Raw genomic sequence first — 22,112 nt, forward strand, 5'->3', positions numbered from 1 at the left:
GTATTAAAGGTGTGTTTGAGTAAAACTTATCTGGAACTGAAGTTTATGAACTAGAGTTAGAGTTGGAGCTTATTTTTAAAGTTGTAATTGGAGCTTTTTATTTTTTATAAATGTTTGATAAACTAGTTATAGCTTATTTTTCAGTTCATATAAACTCTAATTTTTTTCATAAGCTACTACAAGTAGCTTATATTTTAAGAGCTTATGATTTTCACAAGCTCTACTTTTTATATCTATCAAACAAACCTTATGACTTGGAGCTTATTAAAATCATAAGTTTAAGCTCCAATAAACTCTCATAAGCTCTAATAAGCTGATGTGCCAAACACACCTTAACATAACTTTTCATTTCCTTTATATAATACTCCGTATATAACATTACACAAAATTGATAAAACAAAAATGAAGACGTGAATTATTAATCTGAATTAAATCTATTTTTTTTTTTTAAACTAAAAGGAGGGAATAACATATGAGACCAAAGAGACAGCACTTATTTTGATGAAAAATGAAGAAAGTGATTTGACTACAAATACGTTGCTATCGAGTACCGTACACATACAGTGTTCTAATCAGAAACCCCAAAAAGGAAATAAAAGGTTTATTTTATTTCTTTAAAATCAAAAAATAGAGATGTTTTCTTGTTCATAATTTTGTTGTTACTTCCATAGACAAAGACAATTTATACATTTATCTTTCTACAGAAAAAAAGAAAAAAAAAAAAAAGGAAAGTGATGGAAGGAGTAAAGGGAGCAGAAGCAGGAACATCATCTGAACCGTCTTCTTCACTTGTTAAAGCTGATATGAAGAACAAACAAACAGATGAATATACAGAAAACCCTTCAAATACAATTAGGGTTTATGAACATGAGCATGATGATGATGAGCATGAACATGAACATGATCAACATCAAGAGGCTTTCTCTAAATTTGTTCCTGGCCCTCTTCTTCCTCTCAAGGACCAGCTTGAAAAAGACAAGGTTTTTACCAAATTTTTACATATTTATTGTATTGATTTATTTAACTGGTATGTGTTAAATCCATTATGTCTCATTTGTAGTTTTAGGGTGTATATTGTATCTAAACTTACCCTTTATGTTTGATACTTGGATTTTGATCTGTTCCAGTTTAGGGTTATCAAAAAGTAAGATAATAAGCCCTTATACAATTTTGGATTCCTTTCCTTTTATCCTTTACCTCTTTTAGTCATTAATGTTTAGAAAAAAAAATAGATATATTTAAGAGGCATCACATTTGTACTTTAATGAAAATTGGATAACTAGATTACTAAGTTTTTTTTTTGCTTAATTACCATGTTAAGATAAAATATTGGTCAGTTAATTGGAGTGTTTTTGTGATTCTTGTATTTTCAGCTTGATTTTCAACAATTTTTGAAACAAATAGGTGTACAATTTGCATAATCCTAGTGGCACATAACAAATCACCTACAGTTGCAGAATTTCATATTCAGGGTTTCGAAATAAGAGTCGTCTTAAATAAATGTTAATACTCAGTTTATCAAGTATTTTGAATTAATTGTCTTATCCTTTTTTTTTTTCTTCCCGTTTAACTATGTTGAGACCAAGTTTGGAAGTAAAATGATGTTTTTTTGCGTCATTAATTCATTATGTACTCGAGCATGATAAAATTGTTTTCTGTACATTAGATACACTAGGGCACTGGCTATTACTATTACTATGTGTATTCAATAGTGACGATTTCTGATTTTGGTTTTACAGGACGATGAGAGTTTAAGGCGGTGGAAAGAGAAGTTGCTTGGCTGTGTTGAAAGTGATTTAAATGGTTACTTTTATTATTTTATGATCGTTTCCACGTTATTACGTTATGTCATATTGTTTTATGATACTACAGAGTAGGAATACTTATATTGAGGAAACAATATGCATAACCAATGTACATTGTCAATGGCAATACAATCAATCAAAATTGTTGTAAATCACATACAAGCGGTCTAAATGCACAAAGTATTTCAAATCTTGAATGCCATGTTTCCTAATGATAGGGATTTTCACATTCATAGTCCTTTTTTTTTTGCTAGGGCAAAAAGATCCCGAAGTTAAATTCCACTCGATAGCAATCATATCAAAAGACGCCGGGGAGATCACAATATCATTACCGGTCAAAGAAAGTCAAAGTGGTCGCCCCCTCTTTACACTTAGAGAAGGAGTTCAATATCGGATTAAGCCAACATTCACGGTTCTTCACAACATTGTTTCGGGTCTCACTTATATCAGTACGGCATGGAAAGGAGGAGTCCAAGGTAACGTTGTTAATATCAATATCAAGATTTTACAAATTGTAGTTATAAAATTCAAATTTCACATCAAAGTTTAAAGCGGGAATTATCCTGCTTGACATCAAAGGTTACACCATGTGATGAAAGTACTAATCTTTTAAGTTTTTTTGTACTTTGCTGTTTTTATTGGTTTCTTTTTCTTGATCAGTGGATCGAGTTAAAGGAATGTTGGGCACATTTGCACCCCAAAAGGATGCATACGTTGAACTCTTAGATGAGGAGACTGCGCCATCTGGCATTTTTGCTAGAGGACTATATACAGCAAAGCTGAGGGTAAGTTTATGTTCTCCGATTATATTGGTCTCATCGTTATTTTACTTCAGGTTCTCCAACTCATGAATTCGATCTAATTTCGTTTGATGATGCAGTTTGAAGATGATGATAAGAGGTGTCATTTGGAGCTTGATTTTTCTTTTGAGATCAAGAAGAAAAGTTAGTTTATTTGACGTATTCATATGGCAAAGTTTCATTCTTTAAGTCTAAAGGCGTTGATTGTAAGCTTTACTTTCTTTTTTCACTAGTTAACTTAAAGGCGTTGGTGAGTTGTTAACTTTTGTTATGGTTAAGTTTCTTGTTCAATCCAGAGCTAGACTACTACAGCAATTTGTATCTTATTCAGTGTACAACGTACGTTATGATTTGATTTCATGTTATTAAAAAGAGCAGCCTTTTACCAGTACTTCTATTATAAACAGTATATGTTGTTCTCTATATGTTTAACATGATCAATAATGGATCTACATACTTGAGAGTTACTAATGGTTGTGGAATGCTTCAAAGCAGAAACCCTCGTCTGTGGATGATGATGATGATGATCAAACTTATGTATAAACGGTGTGTAGTTCATTGTGGTACGTTAATGGGATTCTAGTGCAACTGAATATTATTCCAGAATCATATCTTACCCTAATTGGGAAAAAATCGTACCATCTTCACACTTCTTGTGTACGTTAACCCTGCATTGAAATTTTCTATATGTCAGCGTATGACAAAAGTATAGGAATGAGACATTAGGTAGAGGATCAAAATGGGTAAAATACAGGATGAATTGGTTCAGGTTGGTCTGACCCATTAACACTTGAGTATTGATCTTTATACTTAATTAGTACTCCGTAACAGATAAGATCTGCATTGTTTCAAGACGATACAGTTTGTTATTAATTTTAATACGATGTTTTTGAGATTTAAGCGTTTGAATACATTCGCACAACTTTAAAGCTTATCGACCTGTTTAAACCACTTGACTGGTTTCATTATAAGGTAAATCTCTAAGCTTGAACCAGCATGGTACTTTGGTAAGTTAGGGATAGAACATACACTGATAGGCTAAAATTGACCCATTATGGGTTGAGATTACTACCTCTAGCATCAGTACGTTAAAGGCAGAAAAACTACCTCAATTGTTATACATAATTCAGAAGGAGATCAGCTGAGGAACTTTTAACTCTGCAACTTTGACCCAAGTGAACATCTCCAAATACATATCTGCACCATTTTACATACGTAAACTACCAAAACTCGAAGAGTTTGCCTTTCAGAAAGAAAAAAAAAATACCCTACCAAAACTTGAAGCTTTTACCTGTATTCACAATACTTAGGCCAGGCACAACGAGCTTTCCCATAATCCCAATAACAGTCTTCATCTCTCAAAGGTCCACGCTTAGCTATTAAAATTTACAAGTCTTAGGAAATTCATTTTTCTAACATTTATAATTAATGGGCATCTAGAAAACGGAAAACGGACCTTTGGTAACAAATTTTGATTTCTTCTCAGGATGAATATCATGCCACATTTCAAGCCATATCTCCCTCATGACAACCGGGGATCTCACAATATTCCTATGATTTGCTGTCACATATTGTACATCCAATCAAACGGTTGTCATTAACTATTTATAAACAACTAATTACATACAAGAAAGAAACAAAAAGTACCTTTATCAAGCTCCCAAACTGCAGTTCTTTGTCCCGGAAGACTTTCAGAATCTTCATAATACGTTATATACTTAACCCGAGGTGACCTTGTCATATTCGGAATTATGTCAGCCCCATGATGGTGTTCGACATCCAGATGCATTTGCATGTCATCCCCTTCATGCTCTGTCTGAAACATGGTTTCGTATGAATGTAAGTTTTAACATATATTGTACTTGAAAGCTTTAATTCTTGGTTAGTTTGGCAGATTTACCATTATGTTATATATTAATAACCTATAGGGCTAGAAACATTACGAAAATCAAACAAGAAAGAATGTGTAAGGCATATGACATATTAACAGTAAGGGGGCTAATCAAGGGGAAGCACTTTTTTGGGGAAGGGGGAAGTAAATTTTTATTTTTCGTTTTTTTTTTTTTTTTTTTTGAATTTTTTTTTACAAGCATCAAGATCACGTGAAAATATGAACATTTTAAAAAGACACTTTGTGATGAATGTTATTATTTTGACGGGAAAACGCTCGAAGAAATAAATGATAACATGCATCATGAGTAATGCTTTGATTAGAGTTTTTTTTTTCATCATTTTTTTTTCATCTTATGTGAAGTTTTTTTTTTTTTTTTCAAAATTTAACCCGATTTAAATTTTAGGGTTTAGTGTTTTGGGTTTAGTCCCTAAACCCTAAACTCTAAACTGCGTGTGTTAAAAATTCAATATAAACCCTAATTTCTAAACCCTAAACCTTAATTTATAAACCCTAAACCCTAATTTCTAAACCCTTAAAAAAACTCTAATTAAAACATATTACTCATGATGCATGTTATCATTTATTTCTTCGAGTATTTTCCTGCCAAAATAATAACATTCATCATAAAGTGTCTTTTTTAAATGTTCATATTTTCACCGTTTCACGTGATCTTGATGTTTGCAAAAAAAAAAAAAAATTCAAAAAAAAAAAGGAAAAAAATTTACTTGCCCCCAAAAGTGCTTCTCTCTTGATTAAAACACTTAACAGTAAATCAATTTGGGTTACCTGAGGAGTTCTTGTTATATTTACTTTTGGTCCCAACCAATTCTTGCAATACGAAAGAGAATAATATGGTACCTGAAAGCAGTTTTACTCCAGTTACTGTCAACGTAATATACACGGATATTTTTCAGTAATGAGTACTTGTGTGTGTGTGTGGGTGTGGCTTACCGTCTCATCACCACTAGCAGTACCAGGATTTCCTTCAATCAAATTCCCAGACCTATATGAATAAAAAGAAGGATTTTAATACTATTCATCCTTTTGTAATACCGGTTAATACAGTTCATGTAACAGCCTTATAAAAAATCATCTTCACCGTGATATATAAGTTTACCATTTAGTTTCCGTTCATCAAAACAGAAAATTTCACCATTTTAAAACATATACATGAACATTATCATAAAATGAGTTACCTGGTATACAAAGATCCTTCAAATTCATATACAACATCAGTAATAATCCAGTTGTCAGGGTAAGGTTTGCCACTCGGTGCAAAATAGTAACCAACCTGATTGGAAGAAAAAAAAAGTATAAGTGATCCGAGTGTTATGTATCGTATTCTTTAATGATGTGATTCCGAAATGCAGCATCTTTTTCCGTACCTCTGTTCTCGAATCTACTCCATATATACAAAAGATGTTCTTTAAAGGTGGTCTCTCCCAAGGCGTCAAAGGATTTAAAACCGGATCACCATGATATAACCTGCATAGCAGAGCGTGCAATTCCTTATTGAAGGTTGCCAATAAATAATGTCTTGAGAGTATGAACTTGCAGGAACACAAATACAGCCAAATGAAAAGAAACTGACAATTAGAGGTGTGCATATCGTCTGAAAAACGAAGAACTGAAAACTAGGAGCCGAACTGATCCCGAACCGATCCGAGCTATTTCGATCCGGTCCTCCGTCCACATTTTGTTAGATTTTCGGTCTTTAGACCAGACCGAACTCGAAAATAAAACCAAAAATAACCGAACCGAACCGAAAATATATGGTCCAGTCCTCGGTCCGACTTTCTGCTACGATTGGGACTCGAGACAGAACCAAACTGAACTAATTTGTTCAAGTTCAGTACCAGGCACACCCCTATAAACAATTGACTCATTACCTTATATCTATTCTTTTAAAAATTTATCCCGTTTGAGGTAAAACACAATCCAAATCAACTCATTCATAGGTAAAAAAGGTAGAAAGGTTTTCCCTGTTCGGGCTACCCGGAAGGGCGAGTAATCCGACCCCATACTCAGATGTACGCAGCCAGCAGGATTACCCCCTGGTTGTTTCCAGCCCATCCCTGGTCACCACTAAATATTCGTCCTAAATATTTTGTGATGGTTTCATTCATAAGTAAATGGTCAAATTGAAATTCCTAAAATCGATATAGCAATAAATGAGAAGCAGGACTTAGGTGTTATACAACTACTCACTTTTCTAATTGGTAAAGGAGCCGTTTGCTATCAGGATCAAAATCCTCTATCGCTTTGAAAAATGTCCCATCTGCTATTTCTCGAGCAGAGAAAGATAATTGAGTAGGTACTACACGTTCAAAGTTAGACAAATTGGCCTGCATTTCATCTCCGAATGATGGATAAGCTTCTGCAACAATAATAAAAGCCACTAATATAGTCATCAATAATAAAACATTTTATCAGACTCACGTCATACCTAAAACGGAGGGGATCTCGATATTGATTATGTTAGTAGGAAATCCAGAATAATTTAACCGATATTCAAGTTCATCACAGTGATAAACATGGTGTTTCTTTCGGGTCCCGCCAGAAAAATGCTTTGAGTACTCATTTTCACTCCGACAATGTTCAGAAAAAGGTGACATCCATAGTGAAGAGCCAAATGAATTGAACATTAATCGAGCTGTACCCTGATAACTAGCCAAAACATATGGCACACATTAAAATATGGCAGTAACTAGAAACATATAAATTGAAGCAAGACTTGTAACAAAGATGATTTAAAAAAAAAAAAAAAAAAAAAAAAAAAAAAAGTGAAAATTAACAGACCTCGGGTACAGGAAGACCAAATGTGAATCCAGAGAGTGTTGCTTCAACTGTCTGAACCGAACCAAGAAGAGGAGACCCTGAAATTAAGAACAAGAAAATATAAATTGTTAGATTATCAACTGAAGTCAGTGATGCTAGACACTAGAGGTATTTAGGATCAGGTGGCTATTTGGTTTCAGTCAAAATGGATCGGGTCAGGTTTGATTGACGCACAAACACTTCTTTGTCCGTTATTTACATATCAAGTAGTCGGTTACTGATGATTAGAGGTACACTATATTACAACATGATTCTGAATCTTTGAATAAAAGGATGTAATAGGTTGTAATAAATAAACATAACTATAGGCGACATTCAACCCTTTGACATGTTCCCCCTTTTAGTTTAGTTTTAATTTGATCCAATACGTAAAAACGCAAACCAAACGACCCATTGCTAAGTGGGATTGAAAATGCCACCTCTACCAGGACGTGTATATGTACTTTGAGTTAGACCAAAAGCAGTTAATCATACCAACAGCAAAGTAGGCATAGATGTGATCATCTAGCCATTGGATATAATTTTTGGGGGCGATTTCTAGCTTCAACCATTCTAGAAAGTACCGGAAAACATTGTTACCCAGTGAATGGGCAAATACTATGGATGGACCACCACGAAGTTTAAGAGCTGTTTCAAACGTAAGCCTACACAGATACAGTAAGCATGATATATTCTTTTAAAAGAAAGGTGCAAAGATACTTTATTATACATATGAAAGCTATATACATACTTTAGCTTGTGGAAATACAAATCCCGCTCCTCAAGCTTTGATGGTGCGAGTCTCCAATCATACGGAACAGCAATAATAGCATTTGCCTCGATTCCAAATTCGATGCACCATTTAACCCATTCTTTCCAAACCGATGAAAGAGGGCCTGAGAGTCACAAACTCATTTTCAGTGATCAAGGATTATGATAACTCAGTAACCGGTAACAAAATTTCCACAAGAACCCAAAATAAGGCCCAATGTTAGTTTAAAGAGTAGATTGTTCTACACAAGATGATTCATAGCTAAACAAGGACTATATAAACTTACATGCATACATAGACATATAAATATATGTATAGGTAAACAGGTATGTCAACATGTACATACATATATACATGTATAATTTGGATACATACCTGTTATTACACCTGGGTCAAGCTCGGTGATGGCAGAAAGACCACTGTCTGGGCGGGACTTGCACTCGGGGTGATCTGTTTGATTATAAGGATCCAACATCATGCATTTAAGCCAGCAATTCATTGCAGAAAGTAACTGCATGGTAGATATATAGTAGCCTTCTTCTATCATCCACAGACAGTATTGGATAAAAAATGAGGAAATGTAGCATTACTTCTGCTAGACACTAAATAAAATCAAGAGTATAATATGAATTGCGATTGATCGGAGCATAACATCCAACATACCTCATCAAATTGTTGCATATTCAGAATGCATTTAATTAGAAATTTCTTGTTTAACAATACTGCAATTTAGATATATACACATGATGAAGTGTATATTCCCAGGTGTACCTATCTATCTATAATTAGTACTGAAACTGCCATTAATGAACATCATGAATACATACATGTGACTTTCTCCCACAAAAGGTAGAGTGCTTTCAGTTTTAGGTAAACTTAATCTTAAAAAAACTTATAATCTATCATATCATTTTCTAAGCATAATAACTCCTAAAAGGCTTCAGTAGTTAAATTTTGTCTCGTCCAAAAATAATTGTCTCGTTTTGACTTTTCAAAGTCTTTCTCTAAAATTTTTTTACTACAAATATTTTTATTTGTGCTATACAATATTTGATTAAAATTATATGAATGGATTCGGTTTTAAATTGTATTTTTATCGGCATAACTTTCATCGGATATTTTATAACCCAAACAAAAATATTTAAAGTCAAAGTTGTATAAGAATGACTCAAAAAGTCAAAGTGGGACAATAATTTTTGGACGAAGGGAGTACATTTTAGTTCAAAATCATCTAACTAAGTAGCAATGACTTAAATTAGTTCAACATACCTAATTTTCAAATACGTTATCCATCATAACCTATTGAATTCAATTCAAATACATATAAAATTACACTGTCATATTTGCTTAATCAACCAGTCATTAAACAAACACAAGCATAAAACAATAGCAATAAACTATATCTGCAGCAATAAATAAGAAAGCAGCATGTAAAAGAATTATATAGATATGTCATATATGTATATACTTTGGTGCTATCGAGCCAGACTAAATCGAGAGGATTGAAATCAAGAGGTGAGTAAGGACAATCCAAAATAGACCAAGCTCTTAGCTGAGTTGACGCAAATCCTGGTATTATTATTCCTGATAGCTTTGTGTTATCTTCATTGAATTGGCCGCCGTTTACGACGGTTGTTACTTTTGAAATTCCAACGATGACGAACACGACGGCGAGAAGCTTAATAACACTGTTCATTTGACGCCGTATATAGGCGTTAATTTGTCGAATGAGGGTTTGGTATTGGTAGTTTGAATTGAATAGAAGGAGGCTGAAAGTTAGTTGGATTTTATAGTTCCGTTAGACTATTCGCCGCCGGCGGGGAAATAGAGACATGGATTGACTGTATGCGTGCGTATATTGTACGGAGTATACGGTTATGGTGACACGTGCATTTTATAAAAGTCAATATTAAATGCTAATTTTATTATTATTATAGATTATAGATATTGTATAGTAGATTTTTTTGAGTATATATGTGTGTTATGAGTTCATAATGTACTCACTTCAAAAATATATAAAACACATACTTCTCTCATATTCCCTCTATATACTTATTAGTCACCAGACCACTAAAGGTAGTTATAAGCCTACTGAATTATAACATGTTATCAGCACGAAGTGCTCCATATAATCAAGGTTTATCTAAGCAAGCACACGTCACTAATCAAGGTAAGAAATTGTTTAACTTTTATTAACTTCACTAACATTTATATTTATGTTATTTAAGTTATATATGGTCGGTTATACCGCCTGATTTATATTTATGTTATTTAAGTTATATATGGTCGGTTATACCGCCTGAATTATATTTCTGTAATCTAACTCTTATTAACTTCACTAACATTTATATTTATGTTATTTAAGTTATATATGGTCGGTTATACCGCCTGAATTATATTTCTGTAATCTAACTTTTATTAACTTCACTAACATTTATATTTATGTTATTTAAGTTATATATGGTCGGTTATACCGCCTGAATTATATTTCTGTAATCTAACTCTTATTAACTTCACTGACATTTATATTTATGTTATCTAACATTTATGATTACTTATGCAATTAATCATTATTTATTTCATACATACTAATGTTTATTCTTAAGATTTATTATTTATGCATAATATGTTTATTCTCTTAATCTTCATATTTATACTAAACGTATTTATACTAAATATATTTATAGTAATCGTATTTGTACTAATAAAATTCTTTTATTAAAAATTATTATTAATACAACGAGTACATAACAGTCGTTAACGTCAACTAACGACGTTACAACGGTCATATATACATAACGGTTGTTAACGTCAACTGACGACGTTACAACGACTATATTTTCCAAATATAAAATAAACACCTCTGTTTTCACATTTTCACAAATCAATCTTCATTTTCTCAGATTATCACCATCAATTTTTTTTGTAAAGATGATTCACACAAGGATGATTTTTCCTATTGTATTGGTCATACTAACTATCATCATTGTTACTAATATACCACCGGGTGAACCTATATTCTATCCTGCTCTTGTGGTTTTATCATTTGTAATCATGCCATTATTCTGTTGTTTGCTACTTATGAATTTAAAATAATTCTAATTTCATTTTAGTATTTGTCTATGATTAGAAATTGATTATGATTATAATTTATGTTGTTCATCTTTCTGAAAATAGAAAATGTCAAACTTATCAAAGCTTGAGTTTGATGCCCTAGACGTATCGGGAACAAACTACACATCATGGGTCATGGATGTAGAAATAAATCTTGGATCATTGGGTATTCTAGAAACTTTAAAAGAAAACAATACTTGTTCTGATCAAGATAAATTAAAATCAATTGCTTTTATTCGCAAACATATTGATATCACCTTAAAACATATGTATCTCACTATCAAAGATCCACATGTTTTATGGGAAAGTATCAAGAGTAGATTCGATAATCAAAAGGAAATATTACTCCCAGCTGCGAGGGAAGAATGGAGAAATCTAAGGTTCCAAGACTTTAAAAAGGTAAGTGAATACAGCTTGGCCATGTTCTAGATCCGTTCAAAGCTTCAATTCTGTGGTCAAGAAATAAGTGATGCTGATATGATGGAAAAAACTTTCTCCACAATGCATTCTGCAAACATTACTATACAAAAAAATTTAAGATTGCAGAATTACAAAACTTTTTCCAAACTTCAAACTTATCTCTTAGTTGCATAAGTGAAAAAAGAATTACTGATGAAGAATCAAGAGTCTCGTCCTACGGGTGCGCTAGCATTCCCTGAAGCTAATGCTATTAACAATAATAAGAAAAAAAGAAATGCTCCTGGACGAGGATGTGGGCGAGGTCGTGGTCATATTGGCCAAAACCATCATCATGAAAATTACCATAACAATAATAAAAATCATAACTATGTTCGAAATCACCCTTATGGTAATTGTCGTGGTGGTGGTCGTGGCCGTAATGGTTACGGTGGTCGTGGACAAAGAAATAATAATCCACAAAATTATAAATATCAACCACCATACAATCCCACAAATCATAATGTTGAAGGAAGCTCTTCAAAGAATATTGAAGATTCTTGTTATCGATGTGGTAAAATTGGACATTGGTCTAAAAACTGTCGAACAAATCAATATTCTGTTAATCAATATCAGGAATCCCTAAAAGGAAAAGGAAAAGAAGCAAACCTTGTGGATGACCTTGATACAAAAATCACTGAGCCAACAAGTGACTACTTTAATGAATAAATTTCCTATTATATGTCCATATCAAATAAATGGATGTAGATTTACGATCTATACCTTATCTACTTTACTATATGTTTCCTTATTATTTCCTTTCGTTTATAACATATTTTTGAATGTAATATATTGATGAATTATGTACTCATTATTTGTTTCTCATATTTTGAAGTTCATGATGTACACTACTGGAGTGCAAAATCAGTCAAATGGTGGGGATCTTTGTATTGCAGACAGTGGTACCACACACACTATACTCAAATCTAAAAAATATTTCACTGATTTTAAAGCAACAGAAGGAACGGTACATACTATATCAGGTCCTGCGGATTTAATAAAAGGAATAGGAAAGGCAAAATTCATGTTACCAAATGGTACAAATTTTCTGATAAAAAAATTCCTTATTTTCTCCCATGTCAAAGAGAAATTTGTTAAGCTTGTCTGACATATACCAAAATTGATATGATTATCAGTCAGTGACTACAGAAAATGATAAATATTTAAGTATCACTGACAAGAAGTATGTGATTGAAAAACTACCAAGTCTTAGTTCTGATTTACATTATACATATATAAATGTACCAGAAACACACATGGTAGTTAATGAAAAGGCATGTGATCATGTAATGATAAATCTGTGGCATGAAAGATTAGGCCACCCAGGATCAACAATGATGAAAAGAATAATTCAAAATACACATGGACATCCATTGATGGATCAAAAGATCCCTCATGATGCAATTATCCCATGTACATCATGCTCACTTGGAAAATTGATAATAAGACCATCACCTCTTAAGGTTGAAAAAGAATCACCCATGTTTCTTGAAAGAATTCAAGGTGATATATGTGGACCAATTCATCCACCATGTGGAACATTTAGATATTTCATGGTCCTAATAGACGCATCTAGTAGATGGTCTCATGTTTGTCTATTATCAAGTCGAAACATAACATTTGCAAAATTTCTTGCTCAAATTATTAAATTGGGAGCACATTTCCCTGATTATACTATTAAAAGGGTGAGATTAGATAATGCTGGTGAGTTTACATCTCAAGCATTTAATGATTTTTGCATGTCTATTGGAATTGTTGTTGAACATCCTGTTGCTCATGTACATACACAAAATGGTTTAGCCGAATCACTAATTAAACGATTGCAGTTAATAGCTAGACCATTGATAATGAGAACAAAACTCCCAGTATCTGTATGAGGTCATGCAATTTTACATGCTGCATCATTAATTCGTATTAGACCAAGTGCAAGTCATACATATTCTCCCTTGCAACTTGCTTTTGGCCATCAGCCAAATATTTCTCACCTTAGAACATGATAATGCTAAAAACGAACATATATTTCATAGCATTATTCCTCAAGAAAGACAAGCTTTTAGTTGCAATTGTTCTATTTACAAGTAATATTCGTTTAAATAATAAAAGGTGAAGACAAAAGACAGATTCGAGGAATTGAAGACGCAAACGACCAAAAAGCTCAAAAGTACAAAATACAATCAACGAGGTTCCAATTATTGATAAGAAACGTCTCAAAATTACAAGAGTACAAGATTCAAAACAAAAAGTACAAGATATTAAATTGTACGCAAGGACGTTCGAAAATCCGGAACCGGGATCAGAGTCAACTCTCAACGCTCGACGCAACGGACTAAAAATTACAAGTCAACTATGCATATGAATATAATATAATATATAATTAATTCTTAAAATTAATATATATATTATATTATATTTATAAAACGTCGGCACAAGGAAACAAGCAACATGTGAGCTCTCCCAGCTGGCCATGCGATCGCATGGCCAGGAAGAAGAAAGTCCATGCGATCGCATGGCATGAAAAGTCAGGCCACATCTCATATAAATTCGCAGTTTGGTGAACGCAAAAGAATATATATCCATCTCTCTATCTATATACGTAAAATATATATATATAATTTATATTTTAATTATAATTTTAATTTTAATCCTAATAATAAGGGTATGTTAGCGAATGTTGTAAGGGTGTAAGTCGAAATTCTGTCCGTGTAACGCTACGCTATTTTTAATCATTGTAAGTTATGTTCAACCTTTTTACATTAATGTCTCGTAGCTAAGTTATTATTATGCTTATTTAATCCGAAGTAATCATGATGTTGGGCTAATTACTAAAATTGGGTAATTGGACTTTGTACCATAATTGGAGTTTGGACAAAAGAACGACACTTGTGGAAATTAGACTATGGGCTATTAATGGGCTTTATATTTGTTTAACTAAATGATAGTTTGTTAATGTTAATATAAAGATTTACAATTGGGCGTCCCTATAAATTACCATATACACTCGATCGGACACGATGGGCGGGGTATTTATATGTACAAATAATCGTTCATTTAACCGGACACGGGAATGGATTAATAGCCACTAGAATAATTAAAACAGGGGTGAAATTATGTACAGGGACACTTGGTATAATTGATAACAAAATATTAAAACCTTGGGTTACACTCAGTCGACATCCTGGTGTAATTATTAAACAAAGTATTAAAATCTTGTTACAGTTTAAGTTCCCAATTAGTTGGAATATTTAACTTCGGGTATAAGAATAATTTGACGAGGACACTCGCACTTTATATTTATGACTGATGGACTGTTATGGACAAAAACCAGACGGACATATTAAATAATCCAGGACAAAGGACAATTAACCCATGGGCATAAAACTAAAATCAACACGTCAAACATCATGATTACGGAAGTTTAAATAAGCATAATTCTTTTATTTCATATTTAATTTCCTTTATTTTATATTTAATTGCACTTCTAATTATCGCATTTTTATTGTTATTATATTTAATTGCACTTTTAATTATCGTACTTTTTAATTATCGCAAGTTTATTTTATCGCACTTTTATTATTCGCAATTTCATTATTGTTATTTAAATTACGCTTTAATTTAAGTCTTGTATTTATTTTTATTATTTTATATTTGGTTTTAACTGCGACTAAAGTTTTAAAATCGACAAACCGGTCATTAAACGGTAAAAACCCCCCCTTTTATAATAATAATATTACTTATATATATATTTGTATTTTTATAAAATTAAACTAATATAGCGTTAAGCTTTGTTTAAAAAGATTCCCTGTGGAACGAACCGGACTTACTAAAAACTACACTACTGTACGATTAGGTACACTGCCTATAAGTGTTGTAGCAAGGTTTAAGTATATCCATTCTATAAATAAATAAATATCTTGTGTAAAATTGTATCGCATTTAATATTATTTTCTTGTAAAATTTAATAGTATTTTATACACCTCTGCTCTCACATCAAGTATTTTTGGCGCCGCTGCCGGGGATCCAATCTAGCTTAAAAGCCGGAATCGTAACGCTAATATACTAAAAAAAAAGATTTTTATTTTTAGTACGCTTTTGTAAAAATACGTTTTAAATATTCAAAAATATTAAAAGAAAAACAAAAATATAAATATTTTTTTAAGAGTTTGGTAAATATTTAAATTTTATAAAGTTTCTTTATTTCTATTTTTTTTTAGTTTATAAAAATATAAGTTTTATTTAATTTATAAATATATTTTATATTTTACAGCAAAAACAGAAAAAAAAAATTTTAAAACTCGAGCCCGGTACTATAGCAGCCCACTCTGTGGCCCGAAACCCTAGCCCATGCGATCGCATGGCCGTATAGTTTAGGACTCATGCGATCGCATGAGCCCATCTGACACGCCAGACTGCAGCCTGCATTAATTACGTATAATAATAATAATTATTATATTTAAACCCTAATTAGGGTTATATATTATATATATTAATTTAGTTTTTATTATTAATTTGTATTATTTAGTTTAATTAAATTGTAAAATTAATAGTTTTATAAAATAAATAATATAAAAATAATATTTTTATAAAAATTGTAATTTTTACAACTTTTTGTATATTTTTATATTTTGTCCATTTTTAATCATTTTAGCGTAATATTTGTATTTTTCGCTCGTATTTATTTTTAATTCATAGTTTTTGCTATAGTTATTTTTCTTTCTAGATTTTTAGGCCTTGCCGTAAAATCCCTTAAGTGCTTTTTCTTTAGACTAAGATTTAGGTACTTTAGAATTTTGCGACGCCTTTTTAAGTTTTAGTTTCTTTTTAAGTTATTTCCATTTGGGATATAGTTTTACTTGTAAGCTTTAATATTTTTAGACACCTTTTACCTATGTATCAATTATCATTCCAATTAGTAATTTCAATTTGCGATTATAATTTTAAGTTAGTTGTAGTTATAAGGTTAGGTTAGTCAAGTGATTTTAAGTGTTATAAGTTTCTTTTATTTTTCCGTCACCTTTTATTTTTCAACCATTTTTCTTTTTCGATTTTTTATCCGACGCGCTCTTCTTCTTTCTTATTTCTCGCTATTCTAGTTTAGGACATAGATTTTTATTCTACTTCTTATCTAAATTTCTTAAAATTATGAAAATTTATTTTAAGTGGTTAAATTAATAGACATCAAAATTTTCTGGTTCGTAGTAATAGTTGGATTTGTACGTGGACCGGGTTATTGGAGCCAAACAGTCCTCAATTATATTGAGACCAAACGAATCCTGCCCCTCTGCTGCATCTTTTGGCTATTCGAAACGTGGGCAAAATCAGAAAAGTCTATTGATTGGATAACTTATTATAATTTTTCTTTCCTTTTAAAAACTAATAGGATATTCAGTGAATGCACCGAGCAAGACGTTCACCACCTTTTGTACGTTCACCACCTGTAACTAGATCAAGACATCTAGCAAATATTACCGCCATTGATTTTTCTTTAGAATCGTCATCCAGTCGACCAAGTACTTCAGTTCAAATTTCCGATAATCCATTTTTTGAACCCGACCTCACAATTGAGAATCCGGAGAATATTCAGGAACGATTCGTAGATCCTGAACCACTAAACTTTCCTCCAGAACCACCAATCATTCAAACGGAGATTGTTGAGGAACGAACCATTAAATCAGAATCCTCTAGTGATTCCGATTCAACAAATTCAATTATGGAGAATCTGGAACCTTTAAGTATGGAAGACCGAATGAGAGCTAAACGCACTGGCCAAGGTCACGCAATTACTCATCCAGACATTAATGCGCCAGATTATGAAATCAAAGGACAAATTCTACACATGGTGACTAATCAATGCCAATTTAGTGGTGCGCCGAAGGAAGATCCAAATGAACATCTACGTACCTTTAATAGGATCTGCACACTATTTAAAATCCGAGAAGTGGAGGATGAACAGATATATCTCATGTTATTTCCCTGGACTTTAAAGGGAGAAGCCAAAGATTGGTTGGAATCGTTACCTGAAGGGGCGATTGAGACATGAGATGTTTTAGTTGAAAAATTTCTTAAACAATTCTTTCCGGCATCTAAAGCCGTAAGACTTCAAGCAGAAATTGTTACGTTCACACAGAAGCCGAATGAAACTCTATATGAGGCGTGGACAAGATTTGGAAAGTTATTAAGAGGATGTCCGCAACATGGTTTAGACACCTGTCAAATAGTACAAATATTCTACCAAGGATGCGACATCACTACAAGGAAAGACATAGATATAGCAGCTGGTGGTTCTATTATGAAGAAAACCGAAACTGATGCTTACAAAATTATTGATAACACTGCTTCCCACTCACATGAGTGGCACCAAGAAAAAGATATCGTTAGATCATCTAAAGCAGCTAGAGCCGATTCTAGCCATGACTTAGATTCCATTTCCGCAAAGATAGATGCTGTCGAGAGACGAATGGAAAAGATGACTAAGGATATTCACTCAATACGAATTAGTTGTGAGCATTGTGGAGGACCACATTTGACAAAAGATTGTCTCAGTATTGAATTAACAATGGAACAAAGAGAGAATATTTCATACATAAACCAAAGGCCTGGAAATAATTATCAGAATAATTATCAACTGCCAAGACCGATTTACAATCAAAACCATAATTATAATAGAAATATTCCATACAACAACCAACAAGGTCCTAGCAATCAACAAGTATCTAATAATAATTACAATCAGCAAAGACCAAATTTTCAAAACAAACCACCACAACAAACCGATGATAAAAAGCCGAATTTAGAAGATATGATGACAAAGCTAGTTGAAACTCAAACGTAATTTTTCACATCTCAGAAACAAACCAATGAACAAAATGCTCAAGCATTTAGAAATCAACAAGCTTCTATTCAAGATGCATGGGTAAGCCCATGTTCAATGCGTGCCTAAGAAGGGTGGCATGACTGTCATTACAAATGAGAAAAATGAGCTTATTCCTACTAGGACTGTAATAGGATGGCGTGTATGTATTGATTATAGAAAATTAAATGACGCCACCAGAAAAGATCACTTTCCCTTACCTTTCATAGATTAAATGTTGGAAAGATTAGCCGGGAATAGTTACTATTGTTTTCTAGATGGATTTTCCGGATATTTTCAAATTCCAATAGCACCCGAAGATCAAGAGAAAACCACATTCACGTGCCCTTATGGTACTTTTGCTTACAAACGCATGCCATTTGGACTTTGCAACGCCCCTGCAACCTTTCAAAGGTGTATGATGGCGATTTTTCACGACATGATAGAAGAATGCATGGAAGTTTTCATGGATGACTTTTCAGTCTTCGGTGATACATTTGAAACATGTCTAGTTAATCTGGAACGAATGCTTATTAGATGCGAACAATCAAATCTAGTTCTTAATTGGGAGAAATGCCATTTCATGGTTAAAGAAGGCATCGTTCTTGGACATAAAATTTCAAAAGAAGGAATTGAAGTGGATAGAGCTAAAGTAGATGTAATTGCTAAACTTTCACATCCCACCAATGTTAGAGGAGTTAGGAGTTTTCTAGGGCATGACGGTTTTCACCGACGTTTCATAAAAGATTTTTCTAAAATTGCCACTCCTATGAATAAACTCCTAGAAAAGGATGCGCCATTCATCTTTTCAGATGAGTGTATCAAATCTTTTAATATTCTTAAAGAAAACTCACTAATGCGCCGATCATGATAACACCAAATTAGAATCTACCATTTGAACTAATGTGCGATGCAAGTGATTTTGCAATGAGAGCCGTTTTAGGACAAAGGATTGAAAAACGATTTCAACCTATATACTATGCTAGTAAGACGTTACAAGGAGCACAAACGAACTATACAACTACTGAAAAAGAACTCCTTGCTATTGTCTTTGCTTTTGACAAATTTCGATCATATCTCGTTCTAGCAAAAACGGTGGTCTATACCGACCATTCTGCTCTTAGATACCTATTTTCAAAACAAGATGCTAAACCAAGATTAATCCGTTGGATCTTACTCTTACAAGAGTTTGATATTAAAATCCGAGATAAAAGAGGAGCAGAAAATCTCGCCGCTGATCATCTTTCTCATCTTGAAAATCCCGAATTAGAAGTTCTAAATGAATCGGCCATACAAGACAACTTTCCTGATGAATATCTATTGAAGATAGATTATAAAGAAATTCCATGGTTTGCAGACTATGCAAACTATTTTGTATGTGGATTCCTTGAAAAAGGATTATCGTACCAAAGACGAAAGAAATTCTTCAGTGATATAAAACACTATTTTTGGGAAGATCCACATCTGTTTAAAAGTTGTCCCGATAGAATAATACGCCGATGTGTATTTGGAGATGAAGCTAGTAAAATATTAAACCATTGTCACACAGGACCAACATGAGGGCATTATGGGCCTCAACTAACAGCAAGAAAAGTTTATGATGCTGGATTCTATTGGCCTACAATTTACAAAGACGCACACCTTCTTTGCAAATCCTGTGATGCTTGTCAAAGGGCCAGAAAAATAAGTCAACGTGATGAAATGCCACAAAATGTCATCCAAGTATGTGAAGTATTTGACATTTGGGGTATTGACTTTATGGGTCCATTTCCAAAATCTCATAATAATCTATATATACTCGTAGCCATTGATTATGTATCTAAATGGGCGGAAGCACAAGCTCTCCCAACTAACGATGCACGAGTTGTAGTCAACTTTTTAAAACGTCTTTTTGCAAGGTTTGGAACACCGAAAGCTTTAATAAGTGATCGGGGTACTCATTTCTGTAATAATCAACTTAAGAAAGTTCTTAAAAGATATGGAGTAACTCATAAAATCTCCACCGCATATCATCCACAAACAAGTGGACAAGTTGAAAATACCAACCGAGCTTTAAAACGTATTCTAGAGAAAACCGTAGGATCAAATCCGAAGGAATGGTCCATTAAATTGGAGGATGCACTCTGGGCTTTTAGAACAGCCTACAAAACTCCAATTGGAACCACACCTTTTAGACTTGTTTATGGAAAAGCATGTCATCTTCCAGTAGAAATTGAACACAAAGTATTTTGGGCTTTGAAGACATGTAATCTTGATTTACATGAAGCTGGACGTCTACGATTAAGTCAACTAAACGAATTAGAAGAATTAAGACATGAAGCATACGAAAATTCGTTAATCTATAAAGAAAGAACGAAGAAATGGCATGATAAAAGAATCAGAAGTTCAAAAGAATTTAAAGAAGGAGACAGAGTTCTTCTTTTCAATTCACGATTCAAGCTATTTCCTGGAAAATTGAAATCAAGATGGTCTGGACCATTCATAGTCAAAAGAGTTTTCCCATACGGAACGATAGAATTAATAAATTCAAATGGGATTGAATTTAAAGTTAATGGTCACAGAGTTAAACATTACATACATGGTCCGATGGAAGTCGACAACGAAGTTAATCACAATTTCGACACCACAGCTAACCAAGTGTGGGGAGAATCAAGTCTTTAAAGGATAATATGTATTTCTGTTAGAGTTAGATTGTCTGTTTTCGTGTAGTTCTCGAAAATGGAACCCGAATGGTCTTTCCCTAGCAGACCCTAAAGAACTAGTCTTCTCCCCCCATTCTGAATTTTTATTTTTTTTAGGAAATGAAGACTGCCTGTGAACTAAACCATGGTCTAATGCTATACGCTTTGATCACTAAACGTAATAATGACACACTTCCGAGTGAAATAGTATCAGTAATCAGAGAAAGAATGGACGGAGTTAGAAAAGAATCCAGATGCGAAGATAATAAGTTACAATTTGGTAAAGGAAAATCAAAATTCGCTTCGAAAAGAAGAGCACGAAACCTAGAACGATGTCACAAATGCATAAAATGGTCACATGGAGGTAAATGTTCAAATAATCAAACCTATTCAAATACCGAATTTGTTACTTTATGCAGAGACGGACCGTTCATATGTTTAGAAGAAAAGACACTGAATGCTCGAGGTTACGCCTATGTAGCTATGGAAAACCAATTAAACCGACTATCTTATGAATGGGATAGATCATATAACTAAGAATACTATCTCACAGGTAAGTCTGTACAGTTTTTATTTTTTATTTATTTTTATTTTTAAACCTTTTGATAATAAACGCTAATTTGTTCGCTATAAAGTATTAAATTGGTATTAAATAAAATTAGGTTTGGCGACCGAAATTATTGATATCATTCAAAAATTTATTACATCACTGCGAAATTTAACGTTTATTCTTAAGGTATAAATATCTTTAATCAATCAACCCAAAATATTTTAAAAATTCGTCATGAGTTAAATTAGGTCTTGGAACCGAAATTACTTTACCGAAAAGAGGGGTGTATATTTTTGATAATATTTGATTGATTAAAGTGGGATAAAAAGCCAAAAAGATTTTTAATTTTATTTTTACCATGTTTTTTTAAAATTAA

General features: G+C 32.8%; 2 protein-coding genes across 4 annotated transcripts; one reads left to right on the forward strand and one right to left on the reverse strand.

Annotated features, from left to right (window-relative positions):
• The first annotated feature begins 507 nt into the window (after positions 1–507).
• Positions 508–3,069, forward strand: LOC139851483 (rho GDP-dissociation inhibitor 1-like). 2 transcript variants are annotated; one of them, XM_071840547.1, is made up of 6 exons: positions 508–599; positions 705–980; positions 1,740–1,803; positions 2,060–2,281; positions 2,466–2,590; positions 2,686–3,069. In XM_071840547.1, exons 2-6 carry the CDS (start codon positions 735–737, stop codon positions 2,752–2,754), a joined length of 726 nt encoding a protein of 241 aa, XP_071696648.1. In that variant the 5' UTR covers positions 508–599; positions 705–734; the 3' UTR covers positions 2,755–3,069. The 2 variants fall into 2 exon arrangements, with proteins under 2 accessions (XP_071696648.1, XP_071696647.1); XM_071840546.1 differs by lacking the exon at positions 508–599 and having other exon boundaries at positions 657–980.
• On the reverse strand, positions 2,902–9,926 carry LOC139851481 (phospholipid--sterol O-acyltransferase-like). Of its 2 annotated transcripts, XM_071840545.1 has the most exons (16): positions 9,557–9,926; positions 8,464–8,599; positions 8,068–8,212; positions 7,812–7,981; positions 7,299–7,375; positions 6,946–7,159; positions 6,708–6,876; positions 5,885–5,984; positions 5,696–5,790; positions 5,451–5,502; positions 5,286–5,357; positions 4,253–4,421; positions 4,062–4,166; positions 3,897–3,981; positions 3,713–3,802; positions 2,902–3,273 (listed from the first exon to the last, which is right to left on the reverse strand). In XM_071840545.1, the coding sequence occupies exons 1-15, from the start codon at positions 9,782–9,784 to the stop codon at positions 3,721–3,723; spliced, it is 1,899 nt and encodes a 632-aa protein (XP_071696646.1). In that variant the 5' UTR covers positions 9,785–9,926; the 3' UTR covers positions 2,902–3,273; positions 3,713–3,720. The 2 variants fall into 2 exon arrangements, 1 of the variants encoding a protein (XP_071696646.1); XR_011760633.1 differs by lacking the exons at positions 2,902–3,273; positions 3,713–3,802; positions 3,897–3,981 and having other exon boundaries at positions 4,253–4,417.
• Positions 9,927–22,112: the final 12,186 nt, after the last annotated feature.

The sequence above is a fragment of the Rutidosis leptorrhynchoides genome, chromosome 6 (genome assembly GCF_046630445.1).
Source record: "Rutidosis leptorrhynchoides isolate AG116_Rl617_1_P2 chromosome 6, CSIRO_AGI_Rlap_v1, whole genome shotgun sequence".
Classification (NCBI taxonomy): Eukaryota; Viridiplantae; Streptophyta; class Magnoliopsida; order Asterales; family Asteraceae; genus Rutidosis; species Rutidosis leptorrhynchoides.

Bases quoted from the DNA above. Each gene is read 5' to 3' on its own strand.
- LOC139851481 (XM_071840545.1), bottom strand. From the start codon at position 9,784: ATGAACAGTGTTATTAAGCTTCTCGCCGTCGTGTTCGTCATCGTTGGA. The intron at 7,376-7,811 runs GTATGATTAACT...TCTTAATTTCAG, and splicing joins CTATGCCTACTTTGCTGTTG to GGTCTCCTCTTCTTGGTTCG. The intron at 5,358-5,450 runs GTAAGCCACACC...AACTGCTTTCAG, and splicing joins CTGCTAGTGGTGATGAGACG to GTACCATATTATTCTCTTTC.
- LOC139851483 (XM_071840547.1), top strand. From the start codon at position 735: ATGGAAGGAGTAAAGGGAGCAGAAGCAGGAACATCATCTGAACCGTCT. The intron at 981-1,739 runs GTTTTTACCAAA...TTGGTTTTACAG, and splicing joins ACCAGCTTGAAAAAGACAAG to GACGATGAGAGTTTAAGGCG. The intron at 1,804-2,059 runs GTTACTTTTATT...TTTTTTTGCTAG, and splicing joins TGTTGAAAGTGATTTAAATG to GGCAAAAAGATCCCGAAGTT.